The sequence below is a fragment of the Microtus pennsylvanicus genome, chromosome 15, assembly GCF_037038515.1.
Source record: "Microtus pennsylvanicus isolate mMicPen1 chromosome 15, mMicPen1.hap1, whole genome shotgun sequence".
Taxonomy (NCBI): Eukaryota; Metazoa; Chordata; class Mammalia; order Rodentia; family Cricetidae; genus Microtus; species Microtus pennsylvanicus.
The window spans coordinates 24610746-24633082 of record NC_134593.1 but is presented as its reverse complement, the minus strand read 5'-3'; the positions used below and the strand labels follow the sequence as shown (position 1 = coordinate 24633082).

General features: G+C 39.3%; 1 protein-coding gene across 15 annotated transcripts in view; it reads left to right on the top strand.

Annotated features, from left to right (window-relative positions):
• Window positions 1-22337, top strand: part of Hmbox1 (homeobox containing 1) — a 134746-nt gene that overhangs the window by 63560 nt on the left and 48849 nt on the right. For all 15 annotated transcript variants that reach the window (XR_012907973.1, XR_012907974.1, XR_012907975.1 and 12 more), the window contains exon 5: window positions 16453-16563. Coding sequence is in view for 12 of the 15 variants with exons in the window: in XM_075949817.1 (XP_075805932.1) it covers window positions 16453-16563 (111 nt within the window). In the remaining 3 variants the exon portion in view is untranslated. The remainder of the gene's footprint in view (window positions 1-16452; window positions 16564-22337) is intronic.

Genomic DNA, 22337 nt, shown 5'->3' with positions numbered 1-22337 from the left:
GCAGAGGCTGCTTTTTATAGATCTGGAGGGCTTCTATAATAAGATAAACAAGAAGTGCAGGGGTGGGGTCTGTATAAATAATATCCTGCTGATAGGAGAAATGACAGTGTAAACAGGATATAATAACAGTGCCTGCCGAATTCCCAGCATGTTATTTGTAGATTCCGTCACAGTCGCAGCTGCTCCCACCATGGGTGGATTTTTACCTCTGCAAGAGGTCGGCCAAGATTCTAGCTTCTCACTAACAATGATAGGGTGGTGAGCATAGCCTTGGCTTTAGTAATAAACACTTGCATTTTATATTCACTGTCAGTAAAATGTTTTCTTAGGCTGTTTAAGAATTTCTAAAACAAACAAAAAAAATTTAATGACCTCTGGGAATAAATGAGTAAATATACAAAGGTTGATGAGTATTATCAGTCAAAGAAATATACTAATTGGTGTCATGTCTTCTGGGGAAAAAAATGAATACATGGGGGAAGAAAATGTTAGCATCTTTGAATTTTAAGAACTTTATTATAATTGTGTTGAATTGCTGGGGTAAGCAGACACTGAGTTCATTCTTTTCTGTCTTTTAATCATCTTGTGACCCACAGCCTCATTTTCCTTACTTATAAGATGTGGGACTTTGACTCAATAATTGTTCTTTTAGTCATTGTAACAAAATGTCATAAATGGGGTAGTATACAAACATAGAGATGTATTTCTCATGGTTCTGGGGTCCAGGAAACCCTGAGCTACGGCAGGTTCCATGCCTGGGGACTGCCTGCTTTTCTGGTTCATACACTCCTCATTCTTGCTGGGTCTTCTCATGGTGGAAGGGGTGAAGGTGCTAATCCTGTTCACGAAGGTCTGCCCACATGACTTGGTCCTCCAAAGGCCCCCACATGTGAGCATCACCTTAAAGATGAGGATCTCAATAAAAGGCTTGAGGTGGGCATAGACATCCACACTATAGCAGCTCCACTTTTCCCCACTTGTCCAGTTCTATCTGCTCTTAAACTGCATACATTTGGCACTCATATCTACTTAGATCTAGCAATTTCACTCCCAGCACAATCAAACCACTTCCCTTGTTATATTTCTCTAAAGTGAAGAAAGAAAATATTATATACGACTCAACTATTTTACAATTGCAAAAAAATTGTATTGTTCCTTTTTTTTTTAAAATCACAGAACTTTAGACCAGGTGTTATAAACCAACTAAGATATCAGTTTACATTTAAAACTAAACTTTATTCTCTAGCGCAGTTTTTAGTTCACAACAAGATTGAACAGAAAGTTGAGAGACTTCCAAAATATCTTCTGGTCCACCATGCATACCCAGTCTCTCCTCCACTGTCACAGCCCACAGTGTCCCATTGGTTGCAGTCAGCAAACCTATGCTGATATGTCATATGCTAGGAACTAGCACCCCTAGTTGACAGTAGGCCTCCTCTTGGTATTGTACATGCCATTGGGGTTTTGACAGAGGTCAACAATGTATATCCACAATTAAAATACCACACAGGATGATATCACAGTCCTCAAGGTTATCTGTGCCCTGCCTGTTTGTTCTTTGCTCTCCCAAAGTACTGCAATCACGCATCTCTGCCAAAGGGTCTTGTCATTGGAGTCAAGTCTTGATAGCGTCCACCTGGGTTTTTCAGTGACTAACTGCATTAAGGTTCCTCTGTGTCACTTCATAGCTCAAGCACTCATTTTCTTCTACTGATGAGTAATATCTGGTTGTCTGGATACCACGTCTTATCAGTTTCCTACTAGCGGATGTATTACTTTGAAATCTTGTCAGTTATGAATAAAGTTGATATTAAAAAGTAGAATTTATATATAAATTAGAATAGCAGTGTTTCTAGAGCCTAAATCAGACTGTGGAATTGTTCTGTTATATTAGTCAGAAATAATTCATTTGCTCATCCGACAAGACTTAATCAGAATTTCACTGACTTAAAGTAGCTATCCAGTTTGAAAACTGTCTGTTATCTGTCTACACAGGCAGGCTTTGAGGTGGGAGATAATGACTGTTTCCAAATTAAATGTTTGGAGCTGTAGTTTCTATCCAGAGGCTTTCCCACCTGTTCTGAGCAGGCTCTCTCTACAGTGTTAGAAGTGTTTTTGTGTCATGTATGAGGGGCTTTTTCTTGTTTTATAGCTCTTGGCGACTGCTTTTTATTCTATCTTCCTCTTCAAATTCTGGATAAGCTGCTTGCTTGTAAAACCAGCATGTGTGGGCACACCATTTTCCTGCATGGGAAGAAACCTGCCTCTGACGTGCGATGCAAACCAGCATGTGTGGGCACACCATTTTCCTGCATGGGAAGAAACCCGACTCTGCTGTGCGATGCCCGTATTTTCTCACTCTGGTGGTGGCTGAGTAAGCTCAAGTGCAGAGAGCTCCTGAGGAGGCTGCGTTAAACTAGCCTGTATAGTTGCTGCAGCATGTGTGTTCCTCTGGGCTTCCGTAGTCTCAAGTGCAGTGTGGAGGGTTGCACGTTTCCGTGCGGAAGTTAGGTTGGTGGCCAATTTTACAGTGAGAACCATATTCCCTATTTAACTTAAATCAGAAACCACATTAAACTGCTTCACATGCCGGTTAGGCTTGCAAGAGACTGACGAAGGTGAAGCACCGCTGTGCTTTCCAGAGCACACTCTGCAGTCCTCATTTCTGTTTCTTTCATCTCCAACTAACAAACAAACCTGTACATAAATGTAATGTCCCTTTGTGAGATAAATAATTTCTTGCCAGAATATATTTTTACTTTTTCTTACCATTAAGTAATAGTGAATTGAGGTGGTGGGGTGGGAGCAATGGCAGCTTCCTGAGCAGAGGCTCTCGTTCCCCAAGCCTAATGACTTTGAGATCCATCCGTGGAGCTCACTTGGTGGAAGGGGAGGGAGAACTCCTGAAAGTTGTCCTCAGACTGTCACGTGCATGAGTACAGGCAAAACAGCAGTGCACGTTTAGAAAAGGAAAAGAAAGAAACAACAACAGAAGAAACCTAAGCCTGGTGACACATGACTATAATCCCAGCACTAAGAAGGTAGAGGCCATGTAGTATCAGGAATTCAGAATTATCCTTGGTCGAACTCAAGATCAGCCTGAATTGTGTGAGGTCAGGCCCTAAACAAACAATAAATACTCAAAAAACAAAACAGGAATAAATGTCCGAAGGGGGATACCAGTGTCCTAGGAAGTAAGTCAGGAGGCACTTCCTGTGAGATGGTAAAGAGTTCACCCAAGGCTAAGCTGTACCCACATGACTGTCTCTAGGTCTCCCGGACAGATGTGTGGATAGTGTCCCGCTTTTGAGCCTGTTCACTTAAAGAGCCTATCCCAGATAATATAATAAAACCAAAGACTTGTTGTTGTTTTTTATGAGGAACTTGTAGAAGCCAATGTTTTTGATTCTGTATTTAAAAAGCAGAAGAGTCTTGCTATGTCATCCTGGCTAGCTTGGAATCCACCATGTAGCTCAGTGTGTCTCCAACCCTACATCCTCCCGCCTTAACTCTTTAAATGCTGTGACTTTATAGGTATGTGGTACTGTGGTCTTTTTGGGGGGGGGGGGTTGGGGAGAGTTTGAGACAGGATTTCTCTGTGTAACAACCCTGGCTGTCCTGGAACTCACTGTGTAGATCATTCTGGCTTGAACTCACAGAGATCCATTCCCCTGCCTCTGCTTTCCAAGTGCTGGGATTAGAGGCACGTGTCGTCACCACCCGGCTATTACAGGTCTACTCTCATGTCTTTATTTGTTTGTTTGTTTTCTGTGGTTTGTTTGTTTGAAGTAAGACAATTTTTATTTTAATGTTTTGAGTTTGTGTCCTTTTAAAAACTAGAATATTTTATTTTCTATTTGTTTTCTTTTGACAGTTTTTAACAGAAAGATTGCCTTTTCCTCCCAGTCTCTTCCACTGCTTAGATGACTTTTGAAGGCCTTACACCAGTTTCCTTTGATTTTCCCAGGAGATAGAGTGTCTTTGAAATATTTGTGTGTGTGATAATCTCAAGACTAATATCTCTTAATCTTTGTTGGTCTGTGTGTTGAGTCTCTGGTTTGGCCTTATCATTAGGCAAGTGACTGCAGTGAGTTCTAGAGCCAGTTGTTCTGCTTGGTAGCGATATGCACCCTCCAGGCCAAACCTCTTTTTAAGAGTCCTTATTTTTAGCTGTAACTGATGTGACACTTACCAAGTGCTGGATGCTGTGCTAACTGCTGTATATAATTGAGAAACAGGTGTGAAGTTCCACAGTTACAGATGAGAAAACCAAGGCAAGGAGGTGGCTGTCTGACTCAACGGGTAGCTTCTTGTTGGCTGTAGTCAGGGTTCCAAAGCTTAGGCAGGTCAATGCAGGCAGGATGTGTGTAGTCTGAGGCCAAGGATGAAACTGCAGCTGTGTAGGGCCTGGGTTAGTTTATCACCTGCTTTCCAGAGAGTAACTTGTCCTGTCCCATACCCAGTAAGGAGCTGAATCAGGATTTTGAATCCAGGCTCTGCTTAGTTCTGACCAGCATCCATTGCCCATTTATCTTTCTCCAGATTGACTTTATGGAGCTAGGCTACTCACAACCAAATATGTTGATCACAGTTTTATAGTCCTAAACTGTATAACATGAACATAGAAAAAGAATAAATTAAAAAATAAATTTAGCCCCCCCCCCCCTTTGATGGCGGTTGGAGCAGCACTCATGAATTGAATTGGGAGTAGTTGGTAGTTTGTTTTTTCCTTAAAATTTTGTTCACTTTGTTTTGGTTATAGACCTAGTTGACATACCATTATCCACACTCTTTCCTTAGGACTCCTTTTTATCTCTGCAGAGATAAGCCCCACCTCACTCATGCTTTAATAATTGAGTCATCTTTTTCTTGGTCAGTGTGTCTGACAGAAGGTATTTACAACTTAAGTTTCCATCAAGTACCGCCTTGATTCCTTCATTACAAAAGTTTGTGTATGTTGGGTTCTTTGTTTCTAATCATCTCAAAGTATTTTATAATTTCCTTATGGTTTCTTCCTTGACTCATTGGTTAGGAAAGTGTTGTTTAATTTCCATATGTTTTTTAATTTCCTAAGGGTTTTCCTTCTGTTTTCTCATTGAACTCAGGAACTTGTGCATATTAGGCATGCACTCCACCACAGTTCCCTATTCCAGATTTCATGGCAATTGGAAAACACACCTGTTTATTCCTTCTGGAAATAGTGTCATCCCTTCTGGATACTGTCACATGCGCACTCCCGCTGTAGTTTGAGGACTGAGAGATATGTCCTTGCCTAAAGGAAAGTTAAAGTCACCTTGGTAAACATTTGAGAGCGATGTGTTTTCTTCACGTGTTGGGTGGAATGTTAGGCTTTGTTTCCTTATTGCTCTCTAATTATTTTACTTCTGGAAAGTGCGATTATTGGTATCACCATTTATTAGTCTTATCCGTTTCTCCCTTCAGTTCTCATAAGTTTTTTTGAAGTTCTGTTTTGTGTATATGTTTTTTGTTATATCTTCTTATATATCTGTGTGTTTGTGTTCAAGGCAGTCTCGCTATGTAACTCAGGCTTACTTGAAACACTTGACTGTCTTGTCTCGACGTCTAAAGTTCCAGGATTATAGGCATATACTACATGGCCAGCTCTGTGAATTCTCTCAGCATTGAGGATGCCTTTCTTTTTTTTTTCTATAGTTTTAAGATTTACATTACAGTTTATTTTGTCTGGTGGTGGCTGCTTTCTACATGATCTGTCTTTTCCAATCTTGCTTCCAATTTATTTGTCTTTGAATATGAAACCTGTGTCTTACGGACAGCATATAGTTGAGCATATATTTATTCTTCTCTCATACAGTACATCCAACTGCAGCTTCCCTCCACTCTTCCCATTGCCCCCCCACCTCCCCTTTCTCCAAGATATACCCTCCACTCCCCCCCCCCAAAGGCAGGCCTCCCAGTATATCAGCCAAACATGACACAGCAAGATACAATAAGACCGGGCACAAACTCTCCCATCAAGGCTGGGCAAGGCAGAGACTGATTATTTGTTTCCCAGCTGCCCAGACCCAAATAATCACACAGAAACTATATTAATTGCAACGCTGTTTGGCCTATTAGCTCAAGATTCTTATTACTAATGCTTATATCTTAAATTAACCCATCTTTATTAATCCGTGTGTTGCCATGAGCCACTAAGGTTCTGGCAGTGGTGTCTTTCTCCTTCAGTAGCTATATGGTGTCTCTTTGACTCTTCCTTCTCTCTCTCTCTCTCTATGTGTGTGTGTGTGTGTTCTGATTTCCCACCTGGCTTTACTCTGCTAAGCCATTGGCCCAAAGAGCTTTATTCATCAACCAATAAACCAATAAAAGCAACTCATATGCAGAAGGACATCCCACATCAACCCACTAGAAGGAAAAGAGTCTAAGAGGAGGTAAAAGCTTCAGAGAAATCCCACTCCAACTGTAAGGAGTTTCTCCAAAATACCAAGGCAACAACTATAACATACACATCAAGGCCCTAGTGTAGACCTATGCAGACTCCAAAATTGCCACTTCAATCTCTGTGGGACTGCATGAGCTCTGCTTAGTTGATTACATGGTCAGTGTTCTCCTAGTGTCCTTAACTCCTATGGCCCCCTCTCTTCTATAGGGTCTCTGAGCTCCGAGAGAAAGGACCCAATGGAGACCTTAACCTGGGCACGCTTTCCTTCCTTCCCTTTCTCGCTTTATTGATTTTATTTATTTATTTATCTATTTATTATTTTTGTCAGTCTTATTTGGTTCTACCCTACGTCTCTGGGCTCTATTATCTCTAGTTTTGGGTCATCCAGACAGTGTCGAGCATAGACTCCTTGTCTTGTCACAGGCCTCAAATTAGACTAGTCATTGGTTGGCCCCTTCCACAAGTTCTGTGCTCCAGCACACCTTTAAGGAAGGACAGACTATAAGTAGAAAGTTGTGTGACTGGGTTGGTGTCCCACTTCCACCACTGGAGCTTTGCCTGGTTACAGAAAATGGACACACAGTTCAGGTTCCATATTCTCCATTATTAGGAGTCCCCACTAAGGACTATTTTTTTTTTTTTAGATAGTAGAATGACTATACCAGCTTGCTTCTTAGGTCCATTTGCTTGTGAAGTCTTTTTCCAACCCTTTACTCTGAGGTAATGTCATCTTTGATGTTGAGGTATTTTTTTTGTATGCAGCAGAAGGATGGATCCTGTTTTCACATCCACTCCATTAGTCTGTATCTCTTTATTGGGGAACTAAGTCCATTGATTTTGAGAGATAACAATGCCCAATGGTTGTTAATTCCTGTTATTTTAGTGGGGGTGGGTGGGTGTGCTTTCCTTCTTTTAGTTTTGGTGGTGTGCAATTATTTATTTTATTTATTTTCTTTATATTCATGAATATAGTTAACCTTCTTGGGTTGGACTTTTCCTTCCAGTACCTTCTCTAGGACTGGCTTTGTAGATAGATACTATTTAAATTTGACTTTATCATGGAATATAAAATTTTATCCAGGTTGAAAATTTTGCTGGTTATAGTAGTCTCAGCTGCAGGACAGGCCCTTCTGACTGTTAGAGTCTCCATTGAGAAGTTGGGTGTAATTCTAATAGATCTGACTTCTTATTTTACTTGCTCCTTTTCTCCTTATAGCTTTTAATATTCTTTCTTTGTTCTGTCTATTTCGTGTTTCGATTATTATATGGTGAGGGGACTTCCTTTTCTGGTCCAATCTATTTGGTGTTCTGTAAGTTTCTTATACCTTTATAGACATCTCCTCTAAGTTAGGGAAATTTTCTTGTATGATTTTGTTAAAAATATTTTCTGGGTCTTTGAGCTGGGTTTCTTCTCTTCCTTCTATTCCTATTAATCTTAAGTTTGATCTTTTTATAGTGGCTCAGATTACCTCAATGCTTTGTGTCAAGAATTTTTTAGATTTACCATTTTCTTTGATTGATGTATCTGTTTCTTCTATCATTTCTTCAATGCCTGAGATTCTCTCTTCTGGCTCCTGTATTCTGTTGGTGAAGCTTGCCTCTGTAGTTCCTGTTAGTTTATCTACATTTTTTATTTCCAGGATTCCCTTAATTTGCATTTTCCTTTTTGCTTCTATTTCCATTTTTAGTCTTAAACAGTTTTTTTTTTTACATTTTTTCAACTATTTTTTCTTGGCTTTTTGTTTTTTGAGACAGGGTTTCTTTGTGTAGCCTTGTCCTTGTCCTAGAACTCACTCTGTAGACCAGGCTGACCTTAAACTCAGAGAGGTCCACCTGCCTCTGCCTCTTAAGTGCTGGGATTAAAGGCGTGTGCCACCACCCCTAGGCTTTTTCTTGGTTTTCTTTAACGATTTTATTCATTTCCTTTTAAGGGCTTCTATCATCTTTATAATGTTTTAAGGTCCTTTTTTTGTGCGTCAGGACTATTCAGGGCTTGCTGTGGGAGGAAAGCTGGACTCTGGTGGTGACATAGTGCCTTGGCTCTTGTTGATTTTGTTCTTACTGGTGTTTAGGCGTCTGGGTTTGGGGTGATTATAGGTCTAGGTGCTGATTTCTGAGTTTGTCTTTGTTGGATAGGTGTTTTGTTCCTTGTTTTCTGTTTCCTCACTGATCTTATGGTCAGTGTGCCCTGTAATTGAGTGGGGGTCTGCACCCAAATTGGGTTCTGGTACATGGCTACAAGAAGGGGTTGCAGGGATTAAGGTAAGGTTGGGAGGGCACTGAGAGAATGGGAGAGGTCTGCAGGCAGGTGACCTACCTGGAGTTCTGGTGGCCAGTGTGGCCTCTGGTTGAGCAGACCATACTTGAATATATAGTGTTTTTTTATCTGTTCTGCTGGCTTCTGTCTTTTTTTAGAATATTTAATTCATTAAGATTTAATGTAATTTAATGATAGACAAGGTTTGTATCTACCCTGTTCTCTGTACATCTTGTGCCTTTTAGTTCCTTTTTTATTGCTTCCTCTTTTTGTGAAGTGAATATTTTCTAGTGTGTAAGTTTAAATCCCTTGTTATTTGTTACATAGTTTGAGGTGTGTTTTTTTTTTTGGCAGTTGCACTAAAGATTACTATTGGTGTATTAATCTATAAGGCCTCACCTCTCAAAAGCCATCCACTGGGAACAATTTTAGATGCATCCCGTAACACCATTACTTTCTCTGTCTTCAGTGTATCCACACTCCTGTCTGTCTAATGTCCTTTATTTATACCCCAGTGTGTCCTTTGTATATTCCTTTCAGGAAAGTACTCTCACATTACTTTTGTCCCTCAGGCAGTGTCCTAAGTCTCTTTCCATGGCTTCTCTGAGAAGCCCACTTTTAGCCCTTGTGAGCTTGCTTTCTACATAATGTTTTTTTTTTTATTTCCATCTTTTTTATCCTTGATTTTGAAACATTTTTATTACAGTTTTGTTTATTTTATATGCATGGGCAGAGGCACATGCGTACCATGGGTCATGGGTAGAGGTCAAAAGGCAACTTGTGGGAATCAGTTCTCTCCTTCCAACATGTGGATCCCATGGATTGAACTCAGCATGCCAGACTTGGAGGTACCTTTGTGTGCTGAGACATCTCACTACCCTTCTTTTGAGGTCTGAGAGATTGATGGTGTTTGTAGGTGTGGATTTTGGCTAACATACTTAGGATCACTGGGCGCCTTTAAAATGTTAAGGTTTTTCATCCAGTTTTCAGTGATTTGAGTCATTATTTTCTCAGTGTTCTTTATTAACTTTTGTGTATCCTAAGAGTCTTGTGTGTATTGGGCATGTGTATGTCTGTGCAGCTTTGCTCCAGGTGCTCGTTCCCGTCTCCCGTTCCCCATGATGTCATCTCAGTTGACCTTTGCAGTGCTGAGCCGATCACCTCCGCTACTTCCTGTTTGTTTGTTGTGGAACCTTACCAGTGAACTTTTCATTTATGCTTTTAAACTCCAGAATTTCTGTCTGGTTCTTCCATATAATTATTGTCTCTCTTGATAGTTTTTGTAGGGTAAGACATTTCTCTCATCCTTTGCTGTTGTTCTTTTGACTTTTAGTTCTGTTCATATATTTAAAAACGTTGGTATAAATCTTTATGAAATGAGTCCATCGTCTCGGTTTCTGCATGGACACTTCTCTGTTCTTGAATTGTGTTTTGTTACATTGTGTTGTTCTTTGGTTTTTGATTGATTGGAGATCTGTCTCGCTCTGTGGCCTTGGTTGGCTTTGAACACTTGGTTGGCTTCCGCCGCTGCCTCTTGGGTGTTGGGATTAAGGCATGAGTCACCTTGGCCAGCTCCCGGGTCACCTTTTAATGACTGTGGGTTTGTTTGTTTGTTTATTCTGTTTTTAAGACTTCCTTCCTTCCTTTGTGTGTGGGAGTGGTGTGTGCCTGGTGCCCGTGGAGGCTAGAAGAGTTAAAGATGCTTGTGAGCTACCTTGTAGGTGCTAAGAACCAAACCTGCACAGTAAGCCTTCGGTAATTTGCACAGCTTTGGAAAGGGTGGCTTTGAGAATGGCGGTCAGTGCTTTTCTAGAAGCTGTCTTGCTTTCTTTCCTTTCACGGAGGCTTGTCATGGTAGAGATTCTTGCTATACTGTTTCCACTGGCTTTACCTGAACAGATCCTAAAGAACAGTGACTCCAATTTTATCCCTGTAACAATGTCCTCCACATATGAAACTAGGGCACAGACACTCAAGCCGATAAGGCCAGGCTAATTCAGCACCAATCAGCTTGTCCTGGTAAGAACTCTATGGTGAGATTGTGGCCACCAAGAGTTAAGGTGAAATTTTTAAATTGAGTGGAACACAGAACCAAGAAGAGGCAAGAAGAGATCTGTATTTTCAGTCCCACCATGATCACACACACATTTCTCAAAACTCATTGTATACATAGGAATTTGTTCTCTTTGTAAAATATACCTCAGTTTATAACAGACATACAGGGTTTTAGAATTGGAAAACTGGGAGATGGGAAAATCTCAAATCCAGTTAAACCTAGGCCTGAGTAAGCAACAGTAGGACGTCTGGGTCAGGACAGAATGAACACGCTGACTGCAGGTCGGAAGTTGGTGTGAAGGTCACAGTGAAAACAAGGTCACAGAGCCAAAGTGTTTGTCTTAATCTTCTATTGCTGCATAAACCTTTATCCCAGAATTTATTAGCATCTTGAGACATAAGTCTTTAGTATTCCAGACAGCAATATAGGTCAGAAATACAGGAGCAGCTTAGCCAGGTTATTTAAGCTTAAGTGTAAAATTTGAATGTGACACCCTCTTTTAGCTTCCATGGGCACCAAGCACACTTGTGGGTACACATCATTCATACACACAATAGAAATAAATAAGTCTTTTTTAAAAATTGTCGATAAAAAAGTGACCCCGAAACTGGTCATGGTGGCTCATGCCCTAATCCCAGCACTCAGGAGGCAGAGGCAGAAAGATTACCAAGTGTTCAAAGCCAGCCGAGGCTACAGAGTGAGACACTGTCTCCAATCAATGGGAATCCAAACAACAAAAGATAATACAACTGAAAGAGTCCGTACAAAACATAGCAAGAGGGCTTATGAGATTGCTGTCACCTGGGTTACATGAGGGTTAGACATATAGTGTAGGAGATGGAGAAAATTCCAAGACATGGGGCAAAGGTATGTGTAGCATCGTAAATTGTATGCTCTTTAAAACTATATGTATGCATAAGTTTATGTTACATGTATTGAGAAAGTCTTACGCATTCATACCAAATAAACAAGCATGACTCTAAGGTAGAAAGTAAGAAAGTGGTAGGAAAGAACTGTTTTTCTCTGTGTGTTCAACACACTTGAGTTTTTATAGAAAATCGTGTTTTGCTTAGAAATTGAATCAGGAGCTTGGCAGTGACACTCACTTATATCACTCAGTAGGGTTAAGTCGGAAGATTATTTATGTGGGACAGGCTTGAGACACAGTAACTTCCAGGCCAGCCTGGGCTATCTAATGAGACTCTGACTCAAATATAACAAAATATATTTAAACATCTGATTGCATTGTGAAAGTGAATTAGAGAAATGGTAGCAGTTCTGCAATAGAAAATTGCTGAGAGATGTGCAGTGGTCTAATTTAAGAGGAACATTCATGAGGATTTTATAGTTTGTGGTTCTGGGGTGACTTATGTCATTAGTTCTTTCAGTTGTCCAGGGTAAGATTCCAAAATGCAGGAATGATGACTAGAAGGAGGAGATTTGGCAAAAATTTAAGCGTTCAGGAAGAGAGTAGGTAAAACTGAGCTAACTCATACAGGAAGACAAGTAGAGTAATGTGGAGAACGAGGTAGGCTGCTGTGTCGATCTATGAGAAGTTCTCATTGAGAGTGCCTCGCTGGTGGTTTTCAAGAACAGACTGTGCCCCGAGAGTCTCTTGCATTTACATTTTTGTTGATAGTTCTGATGGTCAAAGGCAGGAGCTTAAGTGTGGAATCCCAGGGACCACTGATGTGTAGTTAACATAGCACCTGGAGTCAAAGAGATGCTCTTTTCTGGAGGAGCTGCATCCCTCATTCCAAGGACAATGATATGAATGGCCAGTAGTGTCATATTCCATAAATTTGGCAGGACACAAAACATGGAATGGTAGGGTGCAGCATTAAGATTTAGGAGACTGGGTTATGGTTGAGAGCCCCCTAGTGGAAGGTAGTGGGTGTTTAAGCTCCTGGAAGCAGCCAATACAGCTGAAATTCAGAAGGTAATGTGAATGGGACCTCAAGACTGTTTCCATCTCCTTTGGATATAATAAGTTATATCTAAATTTGTCTTTACTTCTGCCCCACCAGAGGTAGAAAAGAAGATTTTGAAGAGCTGAAACTTTTTTTTTTCTTCTACAGCAGGGAGTGTCAGGGAATTTTTCTCCCAAGGGAAGTAGCAGAGCTGACAGGCATTGAAGAGAAGCTGCTGGGACCTGAATGCCAAGTCCCACCGAGCTTTCAAACCAGCCCTTGAGAAAAGTCATTTCCAAGTGTGACCTTTGCTGTTTAGCTGTCTGTTTGCAGTGCCCCTTCTGGAAATGGCTGACTGTACTGGTTTATTTCTTGCATTGTTGTCTGAGTCTGAGGTGGGTCAGGAGGACAGCTTGTATTACTTGCCCCTCCCTTTGTTTTATTAAATTCATAATTACAAAGAGAGAAACTTGTGTGACATGTTTTTAAGTCAGTCACATGAATTGCAGACAGAGGGCAAAAGTGGCCTTTTTATAAGTTTTCATTCACTTTAATTACAGTATTTCTAAAAGAATCAACAAGAAACTATAATATTCAGTGTCAAATTCCAGAAATTGCAACATTTATAGAAAGATTAAGGAAGCTGTAGAAGTAGAAATGTAGGAAAGTTTACAATTTTAGATTTATAGTGTGTGCCTGTAAGCTTTTGATTATATAGATATAAATGTGGTACATAACATATAAGATTGTATTTTCATAAAAGTATATACTTCCTGATTTGTATCAAGTGTATATTACATATTAATATATATTCTATCTACTTTTTAAATTTCAGAAATTTGTAGGGATCTTTTTAAAATTTAAGTATTTTCAGTAGGTGACAGCTTGATGACTTTTATGAAGTACAGGCACCTACCTTCCACATCAGTAAAGAGCATCACTGGCTGCCACATAAACTTTCATCCTCAGCCTTTCTTTTCCTACATGGGTACCAGTATTTGCATCCCTATAGATAGTGTAGTGTATGGTTTTTGTGTCTGGTGTTTGGGAAGCAGCTTTGTTTCTGTGAGGTCTGCCCACATGGATACATATACTAGTAGTTTATCCTTTTCCTGTGCTATGGCAGTCTGAAGTAGAGGACACAGATATCATAGTATTTGCATTCTGCAGCTGATGGCTGTTCAGCTTTTGAACCATGGGCTGCTATGTGTAATGTTCATTTTTGAGGCTTCTGGTACATGTCTTTTGAGTATGTTTGTGCAGAATAAGTACTCATTTCTATGGGCTGTATATCCAGAATTTACCTTTCGTGGAAATTGTTAATTTGTTTTTGAAAATAGCTCTGCCATATATGATTCCCATGGCTGTACTAACACTAAGTATAATGGCTTATTGTTGCTAAGTTAGTTTTGGTTTTTGATTTTTTTTTTTTTTGTAGCTTTTAAAAAACATTAAATTTAGCCGGGCAAGGTGGCGCACACTTTTAATCCCAGCACTCGGGAGACAGAGGGAGACAGATCTCTGTGAGTTCAAGGCCAGCCTGGTCTACAAGAGCTAGTTTCAGGACAGGCTCCAAAACTACAGAGAAACCCTATCTCAAAAAACCACCAAAAAAGAAAAGAAAAAAATTTAAAAACATGGGAATATTTTGTAATGAAAATAAGTATATTCTAACTGTTATCCTTTTGATGGGCTATTGCCACCTTTGCCACAGCACGAACAACTAGTTCTCCTACCTTGTGAGCTCTTTGGTTAATTCTGTGTGTGTTCTAATGCGAGGAAAATTTAATATTGGAGCAAGCTAACAGATCTCATACTTTTTCTTAACAATTTTTTTAACTTCCCTGTTTTTTACCTATGTGACAACAACAGGAAATCCATTTGAATGGTTTTATTTGGTTGGCAAGAAAATGGATTTTGATTTCATAAGAGACAGGGTTTCTCTGTGTAGCGCTGGTTGTCTTGAAACTTACTCCATAGAGCAGACTGGCCTCCAGCTTACAGAATTCTGTCTGCCTCTGCCTCCCAACTGCTGGGGTTAAAGGCATACGCCACCACTGCCCAGCCATTTTCTTCATGCTTATTTTAAGAATAGTATAAAAAAGATACTATGGTGCCTGAAGCTAGATTTTGCTGAAAATATTGCCAAACACTGCTAATTTAATTGTCCAGAATAATCAACAGCACTAGCTGCCAGAACAGACATCGCATGGACTCTCTACCACAGGGAACCATCTCTGGGGATTACTTGGGAGCATTTACAAAAAGAATCTTGTCCTTTGGAGGAGAAAGATGGTAGATGAGTGAGATGGCTGGTGAAGGTACTTGATACCAAGCCCGACAACCCCCGTGTTGTTCAGTCCTGAAACCCCATGTTGTCCTCTGACCTTGTGCACTGGACACACACACACCTACACACAAATGTTTAGACAAAAAGTAAAAGTTTTTAGTCAGAGAACTTTCCTTCATAATGTTCCTTGTAGCTTCTCCTCCCATGTTCTCAATAGTTATCTTCTAACAGGAGTTATTAAGTGGTCTGAAAAATCCTGAGGTCTTGCTTTTAGTTAACATTTGATAATGTCATGGTAGCCCTGCATCCTCTTGAACACCATAGCTTTAGACTGCTGTTGGCACAGTGGTGTTTGGTGATGTCCCGTTGCCACAGTAGGTATTTTAACCCTTTGGAGCAATGGTTCTCAACCTTCCTAATACTGTGACCCTTTAATACAGTTCCTTATATTGTGGTGACCCCCAACCATAAAATTATTTCATTGCTACTTCATAACTGTAATTTTGCTACCATTGTGAATCATGAAATATCTGAAGCAGGATATTGGGAGTTGCAACCCATAGGTTGAAAACCACTGCTTTGGAGACTTTGAGAAATTTCAGACTCTAACATAGCCAGATGATCTTTTGGAAATGCCTCTCTCTCTTTCTTTCTTTCTTTCTTTCTTTCTTTCTTTCTTTCTTTCTTTCTTTCTTTCTTTCTTTTTTCCTTCCTTCCTTCCTTCTTTCTAGATTTCTCTGATTTTTGCCAGTTGTATATTGGATTTTTAAGAATATAGTGACCAGAATGAGTGTGTGATTCTTGAATGTTTTGGAACATTCTTTTGACTTTCATATGTGCAAATCATCCACCTCTCTAATCGCTGACAAGAAGCTCTTAGCAATAGCAGAGAACTACTGTTGGGTAGCTTGTTGTTTGAAGGAAAGTCATCTGGAAACTGCTTTTAGCTACTGAACTTTCTTGAGAGGCCACGCTGTAACCTAAGTCCACAAGTCTGCCAACTCTTGCTCCTCTCTACTAATGGAGATGGGTCTAAGATGCTTCAGTGAATTAGCAAGTAGCCCAAAAGCTTATTGAAGACAGTGTGTTCAATGACCTTTCCCTTCCTAACCTCTAAATCTTTTTATTAGTGTCAATAATGAGAAATAAAACTTTGCTGACTAGATCTTTCTCTCTCACAGTATCTGCTAGAGTATCTCCTTCTTAGACAGATGTAGAATGTAAATCTGACAAGTAGTGTTACTTGGGCATCATCTTGATATCTCATGGTTATGGACTCAGTTTGCAGATTAATTCTAGAAGATATTTTAAAGTCTTTGTTGACATAATGTTTGACTTATAGATAATTTCTGCGTACGTCCTTGTCATGGTGGTCAGGGTAGTGTTAAGGAGTTTCCTCAAGTTGTCACTTCCTTACACAGTCATGTAGAATCACCACTGGGGAACTAAAACCAGCAGAGCCTTCATTGACTTGACTGATTCCAGAGCCCCATCAAAAGCTGTTTTCTTTCCCTGTAGGTATCAGTCAGAGCCGGATCTCTCATTGGCTGTTGCAGCAGGGGTCAGACCTGAGTGAACAGAAGAAAAGAGCATTTTACCGATGGTATCAACTTGAGAAGACAAACCCTGGTAAGTATTTCTTTATATTTATGTGCCTAAATGAAAAGCATCTAATTGTTTCATTGACTCCATGTGCTAATTGTCTAGAGAAACTGTTTCATGCTTTAGTGTCTTTCTTTATGTGAGTAGGCAACTATAAAACCTAAACCATGGTTGTCATTGTATTTAGGTTTCTGTTTCCTAGGCCACTTCACCTCCTCCTCTCAGCCACCTCTTGATTTCCCGATTAGGAGATTTTCTGTGCACAGTTTGGAAGAATGGTCATGGTATCAGTGGCTGGCTCTCTTTTCAGCTGTGGATACACAAATAAAATTTACCTTTTTTCAAGTTTTGGAAAAACATTATGTTAATTGGTGTGTATTTAATATTATTATTGAGTTCATTCTTTACCATTACTAATGGTTTTGTGTCTTTAATGCCTGTGACCTGGGTAATAAATACACTGTGGAATTTTAAGGAAAAGCTGTTCACATAACTCCCAGGAACAGCACTAGACTGGAAAATAGGATGAAATCTTAAGGGTAAAGACCATGAAAGTCTTGTTGTCTGGAGTTGCCAAGAATAGGCAACATTTAATCCCAAAATACTTTTAACAAGTGATAGATCAAGAAAAATATGATGTCACGGGAGTGGCTGTTTTGGGCTGCACGTTGCAAAGGTGATGATAGTGAGCCTCATCTCAAGTACACTGTTGCCATTGAGACGCCTTCTACCGTCCTCTTCATAAAGCCCGCAGGCACACCAGGCCAGGTGTTGCTTTCAGCAGTACTAGCCCTGAGCTGCAGATACAGAGCACTGCATGGAAGTGACTTTTAGGGTGTGTATACGGTAAGTTTTGTTAGTTTTTCTCAACAATTACATTCTCAACCCAAAATGCCCTGGTAAGATGAAGCAAAACAGAAAGTTTCAATCTATACAAAGAATTTCTAGAATCTATTCTCCCCCATTTTCTCTTTTGAAGTGTTTCAGATATACATTTTAAAAGACCAGCAAGGTATTTAGTTACCTTATTGGATACAAAAATTATGAGCATTTTGCTATTTGCCAATAATTTTTAAGATTTATCTGTGTGTCATGTTCTAATAATCAGGGTAGTTTCCTATAAAAACTACAATCTATTTATTATTATACCTAATAAAATGAATATTTCCACAATTGTTTAGTCTTTTATCATATCTCTCTGTTACAAAAGTGTCTTGTATAGCTTAATACCTGTTTTCTCCCTCTTTGTCTTTTAATAAGCAGTTTCAGTCTTAGGTCAGCAAATTAGGATGCTTCTCTATCTTCTTAAATTGCCTAAACTTTTTATTTTTTAATGATATAAACTTTTGGGGGGGTGCTTTTCAAGACAGGGTTTCTCTGTGTAGCCTTGGCTGTTCTGGAACTTGTTCTGTAGACTAGGCTGACCTCCAGCTCACAGAGATCCTAGGGCTGGGATTAAAGGTGTGCACCACCACTGCCTGGCTAAAGTAGTCTTTGATTTTGTTTAAAGGATGATATTTCTTCTTCTGTGGGTACTTTAGAGTTGCTGTTATCTCTAAATACAGTGTTGCATCTAAGATGGGTTCTCTTCTCTCTGCCCATTAAATAGTTGCTTGGAGTACCTCACATTCATCTTTGCAAGACACTGGAATCATCCTACTGAGAACTGGTTAAATTCTCTATAGGATAACATTGTAGGACTGTATAGTTATTTTTAGTGTGTTTTGTTTGAATTATATTTGCATGCAGTGAAATAGCATTCAGAAGTTAAAAATGTAAGATACGAAACAATATTATATGTATTCAAAGAATATGCACACACACAGGCAGTTTAGATGTCTGTTAAGTATGGAACTTGTCGGGAATTCTCACTTAGGAATTGATAAGATGAGTTCTGAAAAGGGGCACTGGTAATAAGGGGAGAAGTAGAAGACATATTTATATACCCTCTGGGTCTTTGTTTATTTTGCAATGCTTAGGATTGAACCCAGGGCCTTGTGCATGCAAGGCAGGCGTTTACCATTGAACTCTGACCCTTCTTTGACTTTCTGAATTTTAGACCATGTAGTCTGTGTTTGGAAAATGTATATAATGTGTAATGGAAGGAGGGAGGAAAGAAGAGATGTGAAAATCAATTTGTTTACATTACAGTAACAAGAGAAGAGCTCAGTTCCTGAGATGTGGTCCCACAGCTTATCTGAAGCAGTTTAGAGAAAATAAGCTATGGGCAGGCTTATTAGCAGATGGTTGCTGTTACCACGCTCTATCCTCGGCCCAGCAGACAGGTCATCAGGAGAAATGTAACTAGCATTATGTTCTCACATGCATTCTGAGAAGAATGTAAAATTAAGGCAAACCACAAACTGAAAAGCTGACTTTTCTGTTCTCTGGTACTGAACTGTCTGGCAAACAAACAGCTGTATTTGTAGATTCTTCGCCTACTCTTGGCCTTAACAGCTCTTCTGGCTGCATTCCTCCAGTGAAGTTCTCTTTTCAACCTCGGGTTTTTTTTCTTTTTTTTTAATTTTTTTTATTGATTTAATTGAGTTATACATTCTTCTCTGCTCCCCTTCCTTCCTCCCCCTTCCCCCTTCTACCCTCTCCCATAATCCCCCTGCTCCCAATTTACTCAGGATATCTTGTCTTTTTCTACTTCCCATGTAGATTGGATCCATGCATCTCTCTCTTAGGGTCCTCATTGTTATCTAGGTTCTCTGGGATTGTGAATTGTAGACTGGTTGGTTTCCTTTTCTTTTAGACAAAAGCCACTTATCTGTGAGTACATATGATATTTGTCTTTCCATTTGGATTTTTTATAAGGACTCTTTTTACAAAGTTCTTTTTACATTAACTCAGCAAGGAAAAAATAGAGTTATTTTGACTGATAATCCAATATCTATAGATACAATGTAATAATCAGATAAATAGACCCATAATCAGAATTTCCTAGAACATTCTAAAGCCTGCTAAGACTTCTCAATAAAGCAAATTAATGGAAACTAATCACATTCACTTTATATTGTTTCTTATAACAACATTTACAAGAAAATGCCTGTTTTCTTAAAGAACGGAGTTTAAATTCAGTGTGTTTGCTGTGAGAAAAATTCCTTTATTCAAATTAGGTCCATAGTCTTCTCTTGCCTGAATCAACCATTACTATGGCAGGCAGGGTTTGTGGGGCACCTGCAGGCTTGAGATACTGATCCTTCAGACTTCACATTAAACAGTCTGATGGGATGCTTGTGCATAACATGAAGTCCATGTTAGATCAGAAGAAAACACCCATTCTGTACATGTAGCACGCCAGAACTCCAGGAAATGTGTGTATGACATGGGAGAAGATGAGAAAGACTTGGGAGAACCCATTTTCCTTTTCATTGATGGAGTACTAATGACCTTCTTCTACTAGCTGATTAACAGGGGCCCGTCCAATTCTAATCTGGTATACAAGATAATCATATCTACAGGAGAACATTCACAGAAACCTTAAAATCTAATAGTAAATTATAAAAGTGGTTTTTGTAAGCAGAAAACTGCTTGTTCATTCCTGGCTGCTCAGACCCGAATATCACACAGAAACTATAATAATTGCACTGTTTGGCCTATTAGCTCAGGCTTCTTACTGGCTAGCTCTTACTTCTTAAATTAACCCATTTCTGTTATTTTATATTTTACCTCGAGGCCTGTGGTTTGTTACCTCTTACTTCTTGGGCAGCTCCATGGCATCTGCCTCCTTTAGCAGCTACATGGCATCTCTCTGACTCTACCTACTCTTTGTATCCTTTCCAGCCTGGCTATATTTTGCCCTTCCATAGACCAAAGCAGCTTTATTCATTAACCAATAAAACAACACATATACAGAAAGACATCCCACATCATCTCTCCTTTTCTATCTAATTGAAACGGAAGCTTTTAACTTTAACATAATAAAATTATATATAAACAACAATTATCAAGCAAGAATTATAGTTACAGTATTTCGTCCATTTACATTTGGCAAATTAAGGAATATTCTAGCATCTATCCTATCTTTGTGAGTGTAAAGTTTTATATCTAATAACTATATGTCTTCAACTCTTCAAAGACCTCAGAAGTATATATTACCCAACTAAACAGGAAGTGCATTGTAAGCAACCCCCAAAGTTCTAGAATTCAAAGAGACATCTTGCTGCCTGGACAGACACCCAAAGTTCTTCCGGAACATTGGGACATCCATCTTCAGCCTACAGGCCCATAGTATCTAGCAGACTTTTCCATGAAGCAGGAAATTTGAAGATCTGTTCTGTCTTGTAATGGCATAGTCCATCAGTTGCTTTCTTCTGTGTCCTGTAAAATGTCTGACAGTCTCTTTCATGAAGCAGGAACCCTGAAGGACCATCCCATCTTTTGCAAAGCTCAGTGGTCACTTTTCTGTGGGTCCTGCATATCCAGTTCATATGTCATACGATCACTCAGTCCAGGCAAGAACAGTTTCTTACCCAAATGGCTAGCCTTGTCACATTTAAGGCAAATTCCATAGCAAGTTTCTTCAATGCCCATCAACCTCTCGGAAGTAATTGGTGCTGCCAGAAGCAGACATGTATCACTGTCAAGAAAAGTCTAAGTTCTTAAAACATTTTAAATGCTATATTCTGTAAGTCTTTGAAGTGCTGAAGATTATCTATCTAACTGAAATATATCTCTGTATATCTAGAAAGCCTAACTAACATGACTACAAGTTTGACTATTATAAATGACTATTAATTTATAATTTTTAATTATATATTATATTTTTGAATGAGCTCTATAAACATACTACCTTAAACAAGAATAGGAATACACATACAACAAAATTGACCTTAAATTTGTATCAGTAAACCAAAGTCCATACCAATGTAAAGTATTCATTTCTAGATCTTATCCCCCTTTAAATGAAAATAAACATTTATAAGCAATCATTTTGGGAATGTGTTGTTGCCTCCAAACTGCTTTGTGCTATTTCTTGGGCGAAATGTTTTTAGAGTTTACAGAGACCATTCAGGGGGGTCTTGTTCCATCAAACCACATTAGTCTGAAAGGAATCCACAGGTTCTCATCTTCTGTGGAAACAAAAGCAGAACATCTTTTCCAAAGTAACATATCCTTAGACCCAAATTTTGAACTCAAGATACTTTTATGTTGGTTTAACTTAGTGGCTGCCAGAATCAAATGTCTCTCTGCAGTAACAATTTCAAAGAAAACACAGTAATATACATAATCCATATTCCTTGTGTATATTCCATCTTTATGTGGCTTATTTTTCTTTACTCCTTTAATGTATGTTTGTCTGTATTCTTTTATATTTTACTGTCTCTTTAAAGATTTTGTTTTATTTTTAAGACAATTTACTTCTTTTTATAACTGTGTGTATTCTTTTCTCTCTCTCCCAAGCCTACATATATTTTTTAAACACACTGTGTCTCGTTTAGTTGTCTTTTATGTCTGAATCTGTCCTATTGTGTATCTGAAATCCTTATCTGACAAGGAGTATTTTAAAATGACTAGCAGTGTGGTTGCCCCAGCCTTGGATGCTAGCTCTGCCTCTCTTGGCCTTTCTGTATGGTAGAGGTATGTTCACCTCCTCTGTGAGCCATTTTCACTTCCCCACTCCAGGGACACAGTGGGTCTATGTTGCCATTAAGCAAGTTGTAACACTCTGCTCACAAACCCCACTTAAGTGTTCCATAGTCAGATCTCCTGAAAGAGCCAGAGCCATTTGTGCCAGCGTGAACCAGGAAACTGATTTTTAAAGGAGTCACACATCTGTTTGCAAACAGAGCCTA